Consider the following 21067-nt stretch of genomic DNA (forward strand, 5'->3'; position numbering starts at 1 on the left):
TTAAATTTAAAATTTATTTCTTTTATACATACAGGTATTTTTTACTATCCCTTACCTGTGTTTAGTTAAACTGAATTTGATACTCATTTTTTTCCCCTTAGGATCTTTATGCATTACATCAAAACTTGTAGTATTTCAGAGAGAATTCAAATATTCTCCGATGATACATATATTCCCATATCCATTTATCTGTTGACAAAATTTAGTACTGAGCATATTGGAAATAATTTGAGTTGGTGTCAAAAATTTTCAAATTATAGACTGAAAAAAAAATCAGGGAGTTGTAGAAGCTAGATTCACTCATTGTAAGCAGCCAACAATGTATTTTTTAAGTAAACTTTTTTTTTTTTGAGATAATGGTAGATTTACATACTGTTACAAGAAATGATACAGAGGGATGGAATGTATTATTGGATTTACCATTTTCTCCCAGTGGTAACATCTTGCAAAACTATACTACAGTATCACAACCAAGGTACTGGCATTGATATAATCAAGATACAGAACAGTTCCACAGATCCATCCCCTTGGTAGCCCTGTTTGTTTTTTTGCTGCTATTTTGGGGCAGGTGGTGGAAGTAAAGACGTGGAGATCTTCTGCCATATTATGCAAAAAGCTTTGTATTAGCAAGAACAACTTCAGCTCACTTTTCTGGCCCTGGAAGTTACCTTTTAACAAAAGAGTGCAATGGTGACAGTCAGCTGGATAATACGTAGCCACAGCATGCTACTTAGACCAAGGTTAGTAAGGAATGAGCCCCTTTAGACATGTATTGCTATGCCATGGTCCTGCTAGGACTTCTCCAGAATGAGCTGCCTCATGGTCCAGGCATTTCTCCGCCTCGGTCTGTCTGCTTAGAAGTTAATGGTGATTTTTATAGATACACAGTTGTACCAGGTCTCAGCCTTGGAAGCATTCTGCCCTTTGTGGAGGAGCCAGTCCCCTTGTTACCAAGCCAGTAAGGCCCTTTTTAACCCTTGATCCAGTACCCATCCTGAGCGAACTCCCAAAGTTGGGCTTTCTCAGTGCTGGCATCCTGCCTCTTTGCAGCCTACTTACAGGTAGCACCGCTTAACTTGCTGCCACAATTATCCTTACCCATCCCTGTAACTTTCATTCCCCTGTGGCCTTCCAGCCAGAAATGCGGTCCTTGGACCTGGCTTCTCAGCAATTAGCCCTGAGAGGGAAGAATCGGCTGGCTCCTGGAGATAGACCTGAGCACACAGAGCCTCCCCACACCTTCAGATCGGCACCTTGCTGCCCAGGAGCCTCCTCCAGCTAGCCTTCCTTCCCAGTCCGCTATGGCCACTTCCAATAGCAGCGCAGGCATCCGGTGGTCCAGACAGGAGACACGCACGCTTCTCTCCATACTAGGTGAGGCAGAGTATATTCAGCGCCTCCAGACCGTGCATCACAATGCAGACGTCTACCAGGCTGTGTCTAAGCGGATGCAGCAGGAAGGCTTCCGCCGCACCGAGCGTCAGTGCCGCTCCAAGTTCAAAGTCCTGAAGGCATTATATTTAAAGGCCTATGTGGCCCACGCCACAAGTATGGGTGATCCACCGCACTGTCCCTTTTATGATACGTTGGATCAGCTTCTCCGAAATCAGATAGTGACTGACGCAGACAACGTAATGGAGGATGCTGCTTGGGCCAAGCACTGTGATCGGAACTTAGCGGCCCCTGACACCCCAGGAGAAGAAGGAGCCAGCATTCTGGGAGCAAAGAGGACTCAGGCAGCAGATCATCAGCCTGTCTTGAAAACAGTTAAGGAATCAGATGAGGATTGTCAACTGAGGATCAGTGACCAGATGCGAGAAACCAGTGACCTTGAGGACTCCTGGGATGAATCTTCAGGTGCAGGTAACTCCCCAGCGTGTGAAGGATCAAGGTCCCAGAGTCACTTGTTTCTAATCATTACATGTTTGGATGGTGACCTTGTCAGCATAGTCCCTATTTCTGCCCCCTGCCCTCTTTTTTAAATCTAATGGTAAGATAAAGGGCTTCAGGTTTTTAAGAGGTGTGACCCTAGGTATGTAAGATATTAGAGCTCCTTTAAACCTGGAAGCACTCCTTAGAACCAGACTAGTTTGGGCATTGTTAATAATGGAGACTTAGGAATTTGTGGCTGTAGAGTAGGTTGGATAGCTATGTGGAAGGGGGCTCAGGAAGGCGAGGGGAGAGGTTTTGGATGTGTGATTGCAACAGAACAAAATGTCCAGATAAGGAAGTGAATTCTTCCCCATCCCTTGTGGAAAGAGGCCTTGCTGGGAATACCATAGCTTTGTCACTGTCCCTCAGCTCTGCTGCTGGCTCCAAACATTCCCGTAGCAGGAATGTAATCTCTGCAACATTGTTGCTTTGTTTTTCAGGGTGCTCTCAAGGGACCCCCAGCTACAGCAGCTCCCACCACCTTTTCAGAGGTGCAGCTGCTCCCTGTCAGAGCAGCCCCGTGACCAGACTGGGGGTGTCCGGTGAGCCCAGCCCCTGCACCAGCTCCAGCCGAAACACTCCCCGGGTGGCCTCGGCACAGCGGCCTCCGGGCTCCTCCTCCAGAGTTCCTTTTGTTTCTGGTGGGGATGGGCCTTTGACCAGTGAGCCCCCTCCCAGGTGGGCAAGGCGAAGAAGGCGGTCCGTGGCCAGGACTATCGCAGCCGAGTTGGCAGAAAACAGGAGATTGGCGCGAGAACTTTCAAAGCGGGAGGAGGAAAAATTGGACCGGCTGATTGCCATTGGCGAGGAGGCCAGTGCTCAGCAGGACACAGCCAACGAGCTGCGCAGGGATGCGGTGGTCGCCGTCAGACGCTTGGCCACAGCGGTGGAAGAGGCAACCGGTGCTTTCCAGCTAGGGCTTGAAAAGTTGCTTCAGAGGTTAATTTCAAACACCAAAAGTTAGGAGCTGATCACACAAGAGTGTATTTCCTACTCTGGCAGAGGCCCGGGTCCAACGGCTGCCTTCTGGTAGCCTGCCTCCGTTTCCGTGTCCTCAGGAAAAAAAAAGAGTGGATGGACCATTAACGTGCAGAAGGGTAGTAATACTAGAATATTCAAGGGTAGAATACTTGCTTCTCCCAAGCATCTCCACTAGTTGAAAGACGTTTCAGAAACGTGAGAGGTGGCCTAGTAGACAACGGAAGCAGGCAAGTCCAGAGAACGAGTTAGCCCTGGCTTCACCACTGATGCGGGACAACTTAGTTTACCTCTCAACACCAGTTTCCTCGGCTGTTAAAAGGGGGCAGCCTGCCTACCTCACAGGGTTGTTGTGAGGATCAGATGGCTTAAATAGATGTGAAAGGGTTTAAAAGTTTAAAAGCACTATACACATGTAAGTTATTAAAGCATATGACCTTGGCTGAGGTCAGGCTAGGATGAAGCACAGTAGCTGACAAGATGTAGAATTAGGGCTGTATACCAAGACCTCATTGCTTGAATCTACTAGTTTAACTTGACTGCTTCCTGGAGTTTACAAGCTTCACTTCTTTAAATCTCTCTATAGCTCGTGAGGCTAATATAGACACAACACGTATTGGTACCTTTATCTCATATTTTCACTGCTGTGTCTGTGACATACCGACTAGCACACACTCAATAGTCAAACCATCTTTCCCTCCATTTTACTAGTCCTCAGTCTCTTAACACTATGGATATAATTCACAACTGACAGGGAGCCACAATCGTGCTTTTTGGTTCATATTGATAATCTTCGATATAATGAGAAATTGGCTGTCATAAAATATTACATGTAAGTAAATTCTTTGCATTCCATATTTTTTAGGTTCCATGATTATGCATAATTATATATCTTGAGCATTGGTTTGCCATTTGGACCTCGTGGAAACAATTCAGATGATATCAGTTTCCCAAATGCTTTTAGCTAATTTTTTTCTTCTCTGTTAGCCTTTTTTCTGTCTAGTATGTTACAGAAGGCAAGCCCTAGAAAACTTTTCTTTTAGGGAACTTTCCAAAGTCATTTTTTCTCACACGTTATAGACAAAAGTTCACCTCATTAATGGCATGATGGAATAGAACAGCTTTGGGAACAGTTGGGTGGTGTGGATAAGGACGGCCTGCAATAGCTAGCTCTCTTTAAGCACCAAGCCTCCACAAATCCACCCCCTTTTCCCTCCAAAACACATACACATCCTAGAGGAGATATGATGGTGTTGAGCCATGCTTCCAATTTACTCTAGAAAGGAAGCCATTACTGACCATCGTTAACCTAACTTAAAGCTCTTAGCGGTTATTTAGTACTTTCAGAAAGTACAAAAAGGAGACTTAGAACGTAAAGAGCTTTCCTGTAATCAAGAGGCTGGAAAAAAAGTGCAGGCATGTTGGGAGAGGTTTTATTTTCTATTTTGCCAGATTGGTTGCTTACCTAAATGCTGGAAGTAGCAATAGGTGGAGAAATGGTCCAGACCACAGCGGGAACATATGGGGAGCAGGAATAGATGGCAGGTTCCTCTGGGGAATGGGCCATTCTGTAGGAAGCAGCGCGAGGTAGAACACACTGGAATCTAGCCAGAACCCCCAAATTCTAATGCTGCCACACTTCGTTACACTGAGCAGATCACTTGCCCTTTTTGTGCCTCGGTTTGTCTCTAAAATGAGAGGTTTGTACTAGGTGACATTTCTTGTACCTTCCAGTTCTAAAAAATTAGATGAATAGCATAACAAAAGGCAAAGTGAAATTCTGATTGCGATATTTTCAGACACAGCAACGTATTAACGTATGTGAAATCCTGGTAACAATTGTGTTGTAAGGAAGCATTCTATGGCATTAATATTTATGAATGTACTTGTGAACTTCTGTAAGCACCACACCCAGACACAGATTCCGTGCTTTAAAAGAGCGTATGTTTAAGGCACGGAAATGGATATATATAATTTTTTTTCTCAGTTTTAGGCCCTTACGTGGAGGGGTCCATGTCAGTTACAACTGGATAACACTACTGTAGATAGGTAGACTTTCTGGAAAAACAGGGAAGTACTTGAAAGAGTTAGGCCTGTGCTATATTAATCTATTAATGGTAGCAAAGTACATAGGCAGGGATTTATTTGAGATAAGAGAAGTGCTGAAGAGCAGAAGTCAAGGTGAACTTGGGAGGAAGTAGTGTGCAGGTCTAATGGGCAGAGTAAGGTTAGGAATAAAACAAGGGAAAAATCTTTAAAAACAGAAAAAACAGGCCAAATCTTGTGAAGAGGAGAGAAGTCGTAATAAGGGGAGGCTGTAGAGAAACAGGCCCAGAAATCCTGTCTGAGCTGTAGGCCCGGCTGTGACTCCCCGTCAGTCTGCAGGCAGGTCACTTTACCATTCTGTACCTCAGGCCCCTCCGCTATCCAGTGGGAGGCTATCCCTGCTACCTCGCAGGAGCTGTGTGAGGGCCCAGTGGGCAGATGAATGTAAAGACAGACGTTTCCAGACCGGGTGGGCTCTGTACTGGGAGAGTGGGGGGGAAGAAGCCCGGCAGTACGTGAGCGCTGGTGAGTGCTGGTGAGTGCGGGGCAGGGCCCTTCAGGAGGGAGGGGGAGGGGCAGGATGAAGGCCCTGGTACCCTGCTAGGAGTGATGCTCTGCCTGCCTCCTGAAGCCCTCCACGTAAATGGCGCTGTGTATGCCAGCCTGCCACCACCCTCTGTCTCTGTTCAGTAACTCAATCCTGGTGTGGACAAATAAAGTTGTCATCTGTACCTGGCTGTGGTCAGTCCACTACTTTCTGGCGCTACCGTGATCATTTGTCGTCACCTCCATTCTCTGCTTTCTGCTCCTCCGCTGGCTAACCTCCAGGGTCTGGCCTCTCTGTGGCCCTCAGAGCTACGTGTGCTTCTGGCCTCACCTGAGCGAGGCCCTCTCTGCATGGCAATTGAGAAAGAATTTTCCGTTTCTCAGAGTTCTATAAATTCCATTAAAATATCCTTTTCTAGCAAGTTATCTTGTCTGAGTGATAGATAGCTATTTGGTGAAATTATCCTGGTTGACTTAAATTCTGTCCTAAAGGAAACAGAACCACTGTCATGCCAAAATTACAGTATTGGTAGGAAAAAAAAATTACTGTGGGCACACTTAATCTTTTTTTTCTTACCCTTAAAATATTTGTCCAGGAGCTAGTATAAATATTGGGTTTAGAAAAGGGGCAGGGGTGGGGGAAGGCTAGTGGAAAGAATATTAAACCTTGCGTTAAAGATCTGGATTCCAGCCAGTTGTTCTATTAATTAGTCATGTGACTTTGGGCATTTTCCCCTTTACAAGATTAGGGTCCTCAGATGTTCAGTTACCCTTCAGCAATTAGTCAGTGTTAAATTTCACCTGCTGTTACTAAACAGTTAAGACTGGTCTCTGGACAGAATAGCCACTGCCCCTTGCAAGAAGGATTTAGTGAAAGGGTCTACCTCATCTTCGTTTCGAGTTGAAATTAAGCCAAAGATCAGACTCCTGTCCCTGCTCACGGCAAAAGGACCTTAGTCATTTAGCATCTCCCCGCGAGGCAGTCTAAACCCTAGCCTGGTAGAGAAGGCCTGGGATCAAGTACTGACTCTGCCCCTTATAGTGTTGGGAAGATCAGGTAAGGTAATACATGTGAAAACATTTTGCAGTCTGCATTAATTCGTATTACTATTTTGAGCAACATAACACCCATTGTTTTAATTTTTCCATTGCCATACACAATTGTTTAGTGCCTACTTTGTATAGGATGTTATATATCTATCTACCTGCAGTAGTCTGCACTTTTACATATATAATATTCATCCTTTTGCTTAGTCCTTTCAGGTTTCAGGCATTGATTCATATTCAGAAACCAAGCAGCAAAGATGGTGCTAGGTATTCTGGTTTGCCATTAGTTTGTGGTCCTTTTGTCCTTTTTATCTCAGTGGTTGGGTCTTCAGGATCAAAGATACGAGTATATATGACATAAAATCATTGATATTATGAAAATCATCCCCAAATGTTTAACACCTGTTGATAGTAAGATCAGAACAAGGAAGAGCTATTCACTTTCAAATGTGAAGTTAGCACTTTAATAGAATTACTCAACCTTGTAAATTCTGCAGCCATTCATTCCTACCGTCTAAACCTACCCTAATATTGCAAGATTTCTTTTAATATTAAGCAACTTAATTTTGTTTATATTTTTATATTTGTCAAGTGGTATTGAAGAATATAGTCTTCTTTAAAACTTATATGTCAACAATAGTGATATAAATATTTAACTATGTTTATCTCTATGGACAGCTCTGATGATCCACAGGCTCAGAAATACATCAGGGATAGTAAGTGTTTAGTGAGTACGCTTCTATTATTATTTCCCTGTTACACAAAGTAATTGCCAATTATATTGATTTGAAACTGTATTTTTATTAAAATCATTCCTTATTTAACACACTCATAATTTCCTTCATAGGTCATTGAAAAAAATGGGAAATTACGCTATGAAATAGATACTGGAGAAGAAAAGAAATTTGTCAGCCCAGAAGATGTTGCCAGACTGATATTTAGTAAAATGAAAGGTATCGAGCAAAAGAAAAGATCTTTTTAAAAACTGACCTTTAAAAAAATCTAGAGATGGTTTTTGATCTGGGGCTAATAAGCAGGGTGATTGAGCGAATGAGCAGTGAGGAGACCTAAATTATGCTAGACCTGCCCGAGCCACTAACTGGCTATGTGACCGTGGTTAAATGACTTATTTTCCCTGACCTTGGTTTCCCTAGAAGTAATGTAAATGGATGGGGCCAAATTAGCATTTTCAAAACTTCTTAAGATGAAGTGACCAGGTGGTCCAGTGGCTAAGACTCTGCGCTCCCAATGCAGGGGACCGAGTACAATCCCTGCTCAGGGAACTAGATCCCACATGCATGCTGCAACTAAGAGTTCGCATGCCGCAACTAAAGATCCCACATGCGGCAACTAAGACCCAGTGCAGCCAAATAAATAAATATTTTTTTTAAAAAGATGAAGTGGCCAATAAGCTTGGCGAATAGTGAATGTCGTATCTCTTTCAAGATTGACAGTGCACTCTCCACGGTAATTTAGGCAGATTAAGTAGGTCTGGTTTTATCTCCACTTCAGGTGAAGGCTTGGAGCTAGCTGAGCAGCCATCTGTGGAGCAACTTGAGGGGTTCTGGAGTAGATTACTGACAAGGCTTACTTCAGCTCTGGAATGTGTAATGGATTTGTGGGATGGAAGGCAGCCTTTCACCATGGTCGTTGGTCTGCACATTAGTGCATTGGAAGCTCATTGTCTAAGAACCCGTCTAATTTGGGAGGTGGTTGAAACTTGGAAGCCTAAGAGCAAGGCACTTTGGAAAGTACTTAGTTCCATGTCCACAAACTATACCAAAACCACAAAAAAGTAGTGCACAATTTAAGAGAGCAAGAGAAGATCATTGGGGTGGAGCAGTCAAGTGAACTGGCAAATCCTTATAGTGAGAATGTCTTTGGCTCAAATTAACAAACCTCAGAGTATCGCTTGACATTTTTGTGTATCATCAGAATTTATTTTTATATATATTTTTTCTTCCCATTTTATTGAGATATCATTGACATACAGCACTGTATAAGGTGTACAGCGTAATGATTTGACTTATGTATATCATGACATGATTACCACAGTACGTTTCGTGAACTTTTAAAATATTTTTTTCACGTACAGAAACAGCACATTCTGTCTTGGGCTCAGATGCAAATGATGTAGTTATTACTGTTCCATTTGATTTTGGAGAAAAACAAAAAAATGCTCTTGGGTAAGTATAATATGGGGTTTCTTTTACTTGCTTAGTTAAAGGAAATAACAGATTTCACAGTATCACTATATAGTGAAAGGTAAAATTGCATTCGAAAATAACTTACACAATAAAGTTGTATTTGTAAATACATGTATATTTACATATGTAAAGCGTGTGGTAAAAAGTTATGGTAGTAATCATTAATAGTTCCTTTATTTTATGAAATGTCAAAAGAACATAAAATTAAATGTACTTTCTTAGCTATTTTGATTGGAAATGTTTTTGATTACCAGGTTAAGTTGATGTTTATGAATCACTTTGCCTTAGTGTCATGTAATTAAGGCTTACGTGGGAATTATATAAAAATAAGCAATTTTAGAAAATATTTGCGATTATTTTTTCACCTTAGGTTAACATCTAAACAAAAAGTTATATTTAGTTTTTATAGGTTGTTATGCAAATGTAATTGGCAAACACCCAGTCTTTTGCTCTGTGGATAGAGTTCCCTATGGGGCTTTGCTGAACACCTGAGTTGCTTCTGGGGCAGAGAATTGCTTTACTTACTTGCACTTGTGGGGTGTTAAAACTGTGACCCTAAATTAAAGAAGTTGGAAAATGCTAAAATGTATTATAAATATGTCCTAATCTCTTTCTAAAGTTTGTAAGCTTGAGCACTTGGAGAGCTTTCTCTTCCTTACTCAGTATAAGCACGTTATTTTCTTTGTCAGGGAAATAGACTCTGAACATTATTAAACAGGAAGTGATCTACGCTTAAAGACTTAGGTCTGTTTCTTATGTTCTGTTATCTTCTAAAGATCATTACCCTTCATGTTCTACTTACAAAGTCTTATATGCTATTGCATAAAATCTTCAGCAGAGCATTTCTAAAAATGTAGACTTCAACATGTTGTGATACTAAATGTATTAAAAGTAAATTGTCCACAGGGAAGCAGCCAGAGCTGCTGGGTTCAATGTTTTGCGGTTAATCCACGAACCTTCTGCAGCTCTTTTGGCTTATGGAATTGGACAAGACTCCCCCACTGGAAAAAGGTAAAAACCATATTTGCAGCTTTAAGTTTTTCACTGCAGAAAACATTTTAGATTATAGCAATTATTTCAGTAGAGATTGTTACATAGGTTCCAATCTAAAGGTTCCAAGCCTTTATGGATGGAAAGACATCGAAACTCTCACCTGGAGTTTTTCAAATAGATGAGAAAGATGTCCTAGGAAAGCAGAGAAAGAGTATAACAGGCAGGAGGGAAGGTTGAGCTTTTCCGCCCTTCTCTTATCACCTACACTTTGTCCCCTTAGTGGAGGAAGATTTGAAATTTATAAGCCCAGCCAAGTTCCAGCTGAAGCCCTAGGGCACCGTTAATTTTACTACCAATTCTAATTATTAAACATGCTTAGAAACAGCGAGGTCTTTTATGTACATTTGTCTTGGCAGGAGATGGGGGAAAAGCCAGTATGGGGATTTAAGACTTCATTTGATAATGAAATAGTAAGACATACTCCTAATTTAATTATAAAACTTGTCTTAATAGATCTGACACATCGTGTAATTTTAGGGAAATCAATTCAGATGTGTTAATTTCCCCTAATTGTGTCATTTCATTCATATCTCACAATTAACCTAATATGTATAAATTATTAGCCGATTTTTTTTTAGGTAAACTAAAATATAGAATATAAATTACAGTATCAGAAATTTTGGATTTTGATACATAGGAAATTAGCTCCTAGTTTTGCATATGTTTTACTTTTGTAGAACATGTTATTGCAGTAGTAACAAGGACAATATTAACATAAAATTTCTATGTTTAATTCTCTTAAAATTCACTTTAATTACAAATCTCTTCTTTATTTACTTTGAAAAGTTAGTGTTTTGAACTCCAGTTAGTCAGAAGAATACAGTTTTACCAGTACAACTAAATGAAAAAGAGCTTTGACTTAAAATCAGAAGATCTGGTTTCTAGGCTTAAGTCATCACTGAGTGATGACCATGGACAACTTAGTTACTCATGTGAGATTTTCAGTTTCCTCATATGTGATTTATAGTGACTTGTTAGTTCAAGAAGTCGAACCTGGCTTTACAATGCTGTGATTCTCTCATAACTTACTCATGTTATCTTTTTTTTTAAGCAACATTTTGGTATTCAAACTTGGAGGAACATCCTTATCTATCAGTGTCATGGAAGTTAACAGTGGAATATATCGTGTTCTTTCAACAAACACTGATAATAACATTGGAGGTACACATTTCACAGAAACCTTAGCACAGTACCTAGCTTCTGAGTTTCAGAGGTGAGTATAAAGGGACTTGATGATATATTTCGATTGAAGTTTCACTTCAGGTTTAATTTTTTCCTAATTTATTTGAAATTGCCCTTCAAAGGAGGACATGTTTTTTCCAGTGCGCTGGATATTTTTGTGTCTAAAGTTCTAAGGTCTGTTCTGGTAAACAGGGGGAAGCAGAGGCCAAGCTGCCCAGTGCAGTGTACTTGGATTTTTCCCTCAATTCTTCAGTGGTTGCTTTTATGTCTGGATGAAGGAGGGTAAAAGCACTGAGGCCTCACTACCTTCTGAACAGTTTTTACAGGTGTAGAAGATTATGTTATAGTTACATTCCAGTAAGTGAATGTCTTGCAGAGTGTTGATTTTATCACTAATCTACTACCACAAGGAATATTTTAGTTTTGTTGCTGGATATAATTATTCCATTCAAAATTCTAATCCTGTTTGGCACATCATGAGTCAAATATATAAAGGTTATATTTGGGACATTCCTGCTGTAAAAAGAAGCTGAAATAGCATTTTCATCAGTTTGACTAAACTGGGTAAAAAAAAGTCTTGAAAAAGTGATAATTTCTCATTTCTTTAATAAAGACCTATACTGCTTTTTGTTGTAAAGGAGTTCCAACTCAAGGAAGGGCTGTGTTAATTTTACTACGGATTTCAGTTTTTCAACATGTTTAAAAACAGGGCCATTAACATCACCACTTAGCAAGCAGTTTTAACAATTAACTCCCCTTGGAGGTAGCGGAACTAAAATTTTACGTATTTCGTTATGTTTCAAATTTCTCTGAAGAAGCACTTTTAGTTCTTTTTTTTTTTTTTTGCTGGACAGATAATTTTGTGCCTTCAAACAATAATCATGCTGTGGTTGTAAGGGGTGAGGTGTGAGACTTGACCCAGTTGCATGAATCTCCTTTAACCTCCTTTTTGTCTCATCTGCAAAAAGATGATGGTTCCTGTACTTCTTCAAAGCACAGTCCATTATTGTGATTACAGAATCCAGCAATTCAAAGTGTTAAGTATATTGATTATTCATTTTTCTTGAGACACTTCTTTAAATGCAGAGAATTTTCTTCGGATATTTTGGAGATACTAAAATCTGGTATTAATACTGATTCATGAGCTTATAGTTATCCTAATAAGGATTATCCAGATTTTAGTTACAATAAATTCTAAATGACCTAGTAATTTTTAAACTTCAAAGATTGTATTTTTAATTTAGATCCTTCAAACATGACGTGCGAGGAAATGCCCGTGCCATGGTGAAACTGATGAACAGTGCTGACACTGCAAAACATTCTTTGTCAACCTTGGGAAGTGCCAATTGTTTCCTTGACTCATTGTATAAAGGTCAAGATTTTGACTGCAATGTGTCCAGGTAAAACTGCAGTTCAAAAAACTTAAAAAACTTTCAAGTGTATTCACATTTAGGTGTAATTTTCTCACTTTGGGTTTTTCGTTTGCTCATTTGAGGTTTATTAGCCCTCTATAAAAGGGGAGTTTCCCTGTCTTTACTTCTGGGGTCCAACTCTTGTCAGACTAAATAACTGTTCTCAAAGTAATCATGTCAGCTGTGATTGCCCTGTTATTTTACAGCTACAAAGAGCAGTGTGTGAAAAGGGCTTCCTAGATCTTTTTTTTTTTTTTTTAACATCTTTATTGGGGTATAATTGTTTTACAATTCCTAGATCTTTGAAAGAAAGATGAGAGAAGACTTGAAGTTTGAGATTTGCGAGTTTCTCTTACTGAATAGCAGTCCCACCTGTATAGTCCCTAGTTCTCTCTGGGGCTTGCACATGTATCAGTGGTTGTTACTATAACTTGATCGTTACCCCTGTGTGGCAGGCTGTATTCTAAGTACTTTCTATGTATTAACTCTCAAATTCTCCTAACAACCTGATGAGGTAAGTACTGTTATTTTCCTTACTTTACACAGGAGGAAGCTGAAACACAGGTTTCATTTCTTGTCCGAGGTTATCCAGCTAGTAAGTGACAGACCTTGGACTCAAACCCAGCTAGTTTTGACTCCAGAGTTCTGTTACCTATCACAGTACTTTGAGGATTGATCCCTTTCTTGGTTTTATTTGATCTGTCATCCATTGGCAGCATTGTAAATTTTAATAGCTTTTATGACATTTAGTAAACACAGGTTTAATGTGCATAAAATTGTTTTTAATGCTCATATCTTTTACTTAATCCAAAACATTGCTTACAAATGATTGCACCTTCACCCAGGAAGTCCAAGGGAGGCCGTTGTCCTATCATCCTATCATTTTGCATTGCATATTACTCAGAATAATAATAGCTACCGTTAGCACAATTTAAACCTCCCAACAAGATAATGGATGACTTGGAAGCATAGTGAAGTTGTCCAGAATTACAGTATTATATTATTTTTAGGCTTTTACTGAGTCTGTGTGGTTAAATTCTCTCTTCATCTGGCCCTTGTAGTTTAGCTTCCTCATCTCCCTGGGCTTTCTCGAAGACTCCAGGTCAGCACTGCCACCTGTGGCTGTTTAAACTTTTTAATTAATTACAGGTAAATAACATTAAAAATTCGGTTCCTCAGTAGCATTAGCCACAGTTCAAGTGCTCAGTAGTCTCATGTAGCCAATGGCTCCAGAAAGTTCTCTAGATCTTTTAAGAGAGATTTCAAGCTACAATCTAAAAGAAAGTTGTTAAATTGAATTTAAATCTCTTTTGTGGCAACAGAGTCTTTCTGTTAACTTAGTGCTAAGTTTGTCCAAGTACTCAGTATATGTTTGCTTATTAATAAGGAAATAGAAGGAAATAGAATTTATTAAGAAGGAAATAGAATTCGTAATTTTATTTGCTAGCATTTAAGCTTCTCGGTGCAAAAGAACTAAACCTATGTGCAGCATGGGCTCAGACTATAAAGAAAAGTAGTGAGAAACAATTTTTAAAATTTTAACACATAAAAATAGCAAAAATTTCCAAATGATGGTTTGATTTGGATCAATAGATTTATTGTCAGAAATGCCATACACTGAGTATTTATTTTTAGGTGTTTTGAAAGCTTACAAGCAGGCTATGGGTAAGATAATCTTCCATCTGAATTTAATACTAAACATCTTCATACATTTGTAGATGGATAACCTAGACCTTTTCACCCCATGATATTGCACTGCTGGGTGTTTAACATCCTGTTCTGATCATAAACCTATTCTAAAGAGATTCATCACAGTAGGTTTTGTCATTAACCTTCACAAGAAAAAGATGTCTTGTTTGACTTTTTTCTGTGTCTTCTCTGTGTGTATGTGTATTTGTGTACGTGTGTGTGTACAGAGCAAGATTTGAACTTCTCTGTTCTCCACTTTTTAATAAATGTATAGAAGCAATCAGAGAACTCTTAGAACAAAGTGGATTTACAGCAGATGATATCAACAAGGTAATACTTTTGTATTTTCTTATTTATGTTGGGAATAATTTTCAATTTGGAATTTAGGAAGCAGCCCCTTGGTACTGAAAGAATATTTTTACACATTTAAATATTTTCTTAGCTTATATTAGGAAGGACATTGATTAAATTTTGATTAATGGCTCTGATGAACTCATAGTTCTGTATGTTCATTTTCTTACAAAAAAGACTAATTCCTTTTCAGTATATTTTTTTATATGTAAGCAAAAACTGACAGATATTAGAACATTTGCCATGTGTCAAGCACTGTTTCTAAGCGTTTTACATGTATTAACTTGCTGATTGCTCACCAACAGCTCCATGAAGTAGGTGTTATTATTTATCCCCATTTTAGAATTGGAGGCACAGAGGTTCAAAGGTATAAGTAACTTCACGGTAATTGTGTGTTTAGTGGTAGAGCTAGGATTTAACTCAGTGTGGTTCCCAAGTCTGCTCTTAACCAGTACACCAAACTGCTTCTCTCTGCTTGCTGAGAAATATTGCATATTTGCTTGCATAAGAAAAGATTTTGAGACTTTCAAAAATATTCCAACTGTTTACTGTTCTCTTTTCTCCCAAGATTATTTCTACTCATTTAAAATACATATACATTTTTTTCATTTTTGTTAATAAAGGAATTTTCATATAAGAAAACTCAGAAAATAGGTAGTGTTTTATTTTATAATAAACTAATCTAATTTGTATGCACAATTTTGAATTCTATGTTCCTTAAATAATAATATAATCAATTTCTTTGCCCATATTACTGTGTAGTCTTCATCAACACAATTTTAAATAGGCTCAATATCCTAGAAAAGGCAGAGCACTGTAGATTATTTCATTGTTCTGTTTGGACTCCTAGATCGGGTCTTCCCCTCCCCAGAACAGTGATACCCATCTTTTCCCATATTTAAGGTTACTCCTTGGGATAGATTCCCATAGTAAAATCATTGGGTCAAAGAGTATAAATAGCTTAAACCTATTTTTACCTTCAGTTACCTTCCAAGAGAGTTGAATTAACTTAAACTTTCATCAGCAATGTATGAGAACAGACATTTTACTGTAACCTTGCTGACACTGAGTTTTATCATTTAAAGATAAATTTTCCATTAGGTAGTTGAAAAAAAGATATTTTTTACTTTATATTTTATTGGGTACTATAGGATTCTTTAAAAATATTTATTATTAATATTATTAAATAATGTTTAATCTTGTGTTTCCTTATGTGTAAATATTTCATATTCTTTGCCTGTTTGATCAATTAAATCTTAGTATTTTTTAAAATGTATTTGTGTAAATGCTTTATATAATCAGAAAATTAACTGCTGTTTACTATAGTCTTCTTTTGAGGCATGCATTACTGTTTAACTTTGGTCCTGTTATGGAGGAGGGTATTTGATACACTGAGGTTTCATTTATTTATCTATTTAAATCTGTTGGTCTGTTACTCTGATTTCTTCAGCTGCTTCTAAGTTTAAAAATTCCATCTTTGTTCAGGTGTATTTAATACTATTTTCTTTTTGCTATAGTTTGAAAGTTTTTATATTTTCACTATTTTGCTGTATGCTGTAAGATGGAAATTGCATTTTTTTGTCTTTTGTTGGAGGTTTTCCCTTCAGTCTAGTTCAGTAAGTATTTTTTTTGAACACTTATAACATGCCATGCGTTGTGCTAGGTGATTGGGGGTGTGTGTTTGGGGGGGTGAAGGTGGCTTACAAAGATTAAGGCACATGGAAGAGTGGTACAAGGCAGGAGTGGAAGGGAATGAGCTTGGAGACAGACCCACCTGAACTGGAAGGCCCACACTGCTGATTGTTCCAGAACAGACAAATCACTTAATTTCATGAGCCTTACTTGTCTCTTCTTATTAAGGAGGGTGATAATACTTAACTTATAAGTATATAAGTATAACTTACTCTATAAGGTTGTTATGAGGATTAAATGAAATATCATGTATGGCACAGGGTGTGCTATATTGTAGATGATCAGTTAATGTGAGTTCTCTTCCTTCATTAACTGGTCATAGAGCCCTCACATTAGATACCACAAATGGTACGATCCTCAATTGCTTGACTAGAGGTCAAGTACATTCTTAGGATTAAGAATATTTTTAAAGATTCACTCTCCAGATACTTCTAAAATACAAGCTTTTGAGAACTTAAAAATATAGAGTTGTCTCTGTAGTTTGTTGACCTTGCAGCAGTAACAAACAACCCCCAAGTCTCACTGGTTTTCTACTGTAGACAATTTTTTCTTGCTAGTGTTTCACGTGGGCGGCTGAAGGTGGCCGTAGGTCTACTGCTATGGCTCTTTTCTGTGCTTCTCCTTCTACGATCCAGGCTAAAGGAGCAGCTCTCTGGGACGTGCGGTTCTCACTGTGGAGGGGAAAGAGGAAGAGAGCTGGCGGAACGTGCAGGGCTTTTAAAGCTTCTGCTTAGATACGTTGTACTTCAGTGTAGTCACATTCATTTGGCCAAAGCTAGACATGGCCAGGCCTGAGTGTGGGCAGGGAAATCTCCACCTGCACAGAGGGGTTGCAAATTCCGGGCAGTGGCAATGGGCGGGTAAGTATAATCCTCTTATGGGGATGGAGGGAGGGCTTTACAGTCATTCACACATTTAATCCTCACAAAGGCATCAGGAGATAGGCACCGCTATCTCCATTGCCAGAGGAGGAAACTAAAAAGGTTCCAAAGAGGTTAAGTGCTTTGCTCAAAGTAACGCTGGCGCGCACGTGCAGGCGCTGGGATTGGAGCTCACGGCCTGCCCCCGCAGTTCGTGCTCGCTCTTTACTCTTACGCCCATCGCCTTTCCCACTCCAGTATCGGGCAGTCTAGTCTTAGGAGTATTTGGTTTTTCCCGAAGGAATCCTCTCATCGAGTGCTTGAGAAGGACACGGCTGATCTCTGAGGACAGGGAGCGTCAGGGTTCCTACTCTTCCTTACGGTAGACTTCCTTTATCTCCGTGTGTTCAGCACCGTGCTCCCCTCTCTGCCCTGCTGTCCCCAAGCTGGGCCGAAGCCCCGTGTCTGAGGGGGCAGGAGGCGCTGATGGGTCAGGGCCGAGGTCTGGGGGTCTGCTGGCCCCGTGCGCGTGCTGGCGGGGCTGCTGTCCACCCGGTGTCCCGCTTTCACCCCTCGGCTTGGCCCTCGCTTCCTGTGGCCTTTGGTGCTTTGCAGTCCCAAGCCGCTCTGGGTTCTGTGACGCAAACCATCTTGCTTACCCTTTGGTTATCTCAGGCCACGTCAGCTTTAAGACAGTTACTTCTCTCCCTTTCAGCTTCCAAAATTTGCTGAAATCTCAAGCTCAAGTTCTCTCCTGCATTTATTCTGCCATTTATATCTTCTTAAATTCCCTTATTGTCTACAAGTGGGCTTGTAGAAGGGTACGTAGATATACCGATGCAGTTAATTCTCGCCATTTTTACCAAGCATCCAGACTCTTCAGCTGCAATTTTAATACCTGCATAGTATTTTGTTGCATTGATGTATCATAATTTACACAGCCAATTATTTGTGTTGAGTGTGTACGTTATTTTGGTTTTATAAATAGCAGTCTTTGTGGCTTTGTTAACATCCTTAATTTCCTTGGAATAAGATTTGTGAGTAGAATCCCAAATTTTAAGGCTTTTAGTATTTATCAGATTGCTCACCAAAAGCAATTTACTTTCTGAGTAGGTGTAAACCCTCATTATTAACGTTGCAATTTTTTAAAATTCTTTTTATTCATATTGGTTTTTTTCAGGGTGCTTTAGAATTATTTTTTCAACTTCTTAGATAAAAATCCCATTGTGATTTTGATGCAGTTGTATTAAGCCAATAAAATTTTGGGGAGTGATATATTATCTTTACAGTATTTAGTTTTCCTAACCACAAAGTTGGTATCTCTCTGTGTTCAAATCTTCTTTAATACTTTATTGAGTTATGTGTTTTCTTAATTGTGGGATCTCTGGCTGTTGTGAATGAGATATTTTTATGCTTTTATTTATCAATACTAATTTGGTTTTGCTGATAGAATACTTACTGGTTTTGCCTCTTTATCTGATACTCTGCCACTTCCCGAATTCTTGGTATTAATAATTTTTCAAGGAGTCTTCTGAATTTCCTAGGCATGCATTCAAATCCATTTACTGGTTAACACACAACTAATTATTGAGCACACCTGCTCCGTTCCAAGCGGGTTCTAGGCACTTGGGACACAGCAGTAAACATAAAGTCTTTGCCGTCAAGAAACAGTTAAAATAATGCCCAGTTGTGATAACTGTTATGAAGAAAAATAAAGCAGGATAAGGGCATAGCTAGTGACAGAGGGTGATTTTGCAGATAAGAATCCCATCTAAGGAGATGGCTTTTGATCAGAGCCCTGCAGGGACTGAAATGAAGGAACAGACTGGGTGAATTTCTGCCGCCTTTCCAGGCAGAGGGAACAGCCAGAGGGGAGCAAGCTTGGTATGTTTAAGGGGCAGCAGTGGGGATGGGACTGAGTGAGCCAGAGGGGGTGGGAGGAGGGAGCAAGGGACCAGATCACTGGGAAAAGCAGTTGCAGTGGAGTTACGGAGGGAGACACCTTACTGGAGTGAGTTTAAATAGAAAAGAAGGTGAGTCCATGGACACGATAAATATAAATAACTTTTGAGAAGTTCTGCTAAAAGGGCAGAAGGGAAATGGGGTGGTAGCTGGAGTGGGCTGTGGGCGTTGGGAGAGGGTTTTATCCGTGTTTGGTGATACTTTTATCTTGCATCTCTGTACCCCTCGCTGCTGCTGCTTTTTTATTTTTTTTGACGCGCAGGCTCAGCGGCCATGGCTCACAGGCCCAGCCGCTCTGCGGCATGTGGGATCTTCCCGGACCGGGGCACGAACCCGTGTCCCCTGCATCGGCAGGCAGACTCTCAACCACTGCGCCACCAGGGAAGCCCTTTTTTAAATTTTTATTGGGGTTTAGTTGACTTACAATGTTGTGTTAGTTTCCGGTATACAGCAAAGTGACTCAGCTATACATATACATATATCCACTCTTCTTTAGATTCTTTTCCCACACAGGCCATTACAGAGTACTGAGTAGAGTTCCCTGTTCTCGCTTCTTGTTTATATTTGATTGCCTTGGTCAGGCCTTGAATATTTTAGTTGACACTGGACCTCTTTCTTTTGTTCTCTTTATTAGGGGAATAGTGTTAGTTGTTTACCAACAGATTTAATTACTGGTAACCGGTTTGAAATAGATTCTCTTTATCATATTGAGCATTTCTCTTTTTTTCTTTTTAAAGGTGTTTTAATATGAAATAGGTGTTGAGTCATTACAATTGCTTTCGGACACCTGCAAGACAGCCTTATGGTTTTCTTTATATTTGTCTTCAAATTATTTGATGAATTATTGATAATTTCCTAATATGGAACTATCATTGTATTCCTGGGATAGATCTTATTTGGTTATGAGGAATATTCTTTTGATATATTACTTAATTTTCTGTGATAATTCATGTATCATTTTCATGCTGTTCATGCTAAGTTAGCAGAAATGAGATGGGCTATTTCGAACTTTCCTGCCTTATGCATATTGTCTGAATAACGTAACCCCTTTTAACATCAGACACTGAAAAGGGGAATGGTCCTGTGCTTTGGGTTGCATTGGTCTAAAGAAGTGCCTTAGCTTCTTGCCTCCAGCTCGTTCTCTTCTTCCTGGATGATGAGATGGACCATGGCTTATCGGTATGTCCCCAAGGCTTCCGTTTAGGGAGAGCCAGAGGCACATGGTTGAGTCTCAAGCAATGAGCGAGTGAGAAGCTGGAGCCAATGCTCAGACCTTTGCTAACCCTTCCTCTCCCCACCTCCCTTTTTTTTTCTGTCCACACAGCATGACCTGCTCTTTAAGGTTGACAAAGGCTGCTTTTCTCTTTTAAAAGCTCCTGAGACATACTCAAGAAATAGGGGATTTTAAAGTGCTTGAACTTACCTAGAATGACAAAATATCACAATATATCTAATTCGTTTACTCAGAACAGTACCTTCTAAACCAAGACATCCGGGGCTTTAATTGCCCTTTATTCCAAGGTAACATAATCATGCACGATGTTCTTCAGGAAGTAGGCTGATAGTACCTTCCTTTTCTTCATAACCCAAGGCAGAGTGTGAGAGAGGGTCCAAGCTCATTTCATTTCGTCATGAAAAATATCAACTCACAAAATAGGTTCGCATGACTACTCCAAAGATAGCTGTACAATTCTCAAGTCAGCCTTCAGTTCCACATTGTGGGAATATGATTTTAAGTTATCACTTTCATAGCTGTAAATTAAGTTCAACATAAGAAAGTGTGCCAAATTCCTTGCCTTGTGAGTTTCCCAAAATACTCATTTCTCTAGGAATAAGCAAATCAAATCCTTTACGGGGACAAAGTATCGGTAGTGTTTATATGGAATTCAGTGTCAGTCATAAGCACGTCGTTGGCCCCAATCTTATCCAACGCACTGATGCTGGGATTTTTCCCAAAGATGATATGAAAGAAGGTCAGTTTCTTTCCGCACATAAAAATAACATTATGTGTATCTTAGGCCCTACACCACAGTTAAGCTGCCCAGATGCCATGTAGTACAGTAGACTCCCTGTACCATACCATTCTCCCAAAGAGAAGTATGTCCCCCAA

The 21067-nt window shown here is 39.8% G+C and overlaps 1 protein-coding gene across 8 annotated transcripts in view; it reads left to right on the plus strand.

Annotated features, from left to right (window-relative positions):
- Positions 1-21067, plus strand: part of LOC132527132 (heat shock 70 kDa protein 14) — a 35902-nt gene that overhangs the window by 2464 nt on the left and 12371 nt on the right. Inside the window, exons 1-10 of one of the 8 annotated variants that reach the window (XR_009542876.1) lie at positions 1165-1863; positions 2373-2871; positions 7228-7276; positions 7397-7502; positions 8645-8735; positions 9663-9767; positions 10861-11022; positions 12236-12391; positions 14367-14422; positions 15961-16059. Coding sequence is in view for 7 of the 8 variants with exons in the window: in XM_060162285.1 (XP_060018268.1) it covers positions 1302-1863; positions 2373-2871; positions 7228-7276; positions 7397-7502; positions 8645-8735; positions 9663-9767; positions 10861-11022; positions 12236-12391; positions 14320-14422; positions 15961-16059 (1932 nt within the window). In the remaining variant the exon portion in view is untranslated. Of the gene's footprint in view, positions 1-1164; positions 1864-2372; positions 2872-7227; positions 7277-7396; positions 7503-8644; positions 8736-9662; positions 9768-10860; positions 11023-12235; positions 12392-14319; positions 14423-15960; positions 16060-21067 lie in introns of those variants that run through there. The other 7 variants (XM_060162285.1, XM_060162301.1, XM_060162291.1 and 4 more) reach the window with 7 other exon arrangements.

Source organism: Lagenorhynchus albirostris, chromosome 1, assembly GCF_949774975.1.
Source record: "Lagenorhynchus albirostris chromosome 1, mLagAlb1.1, whole genome shotgun sequence".
Taxonomy (NCBI): Eukaryota; Metazoa; Chordata; class Mammalia; order Artiodactyla; family Delphinidae; genus Lagenorhynchus; species Lagenorhynchus albirostris.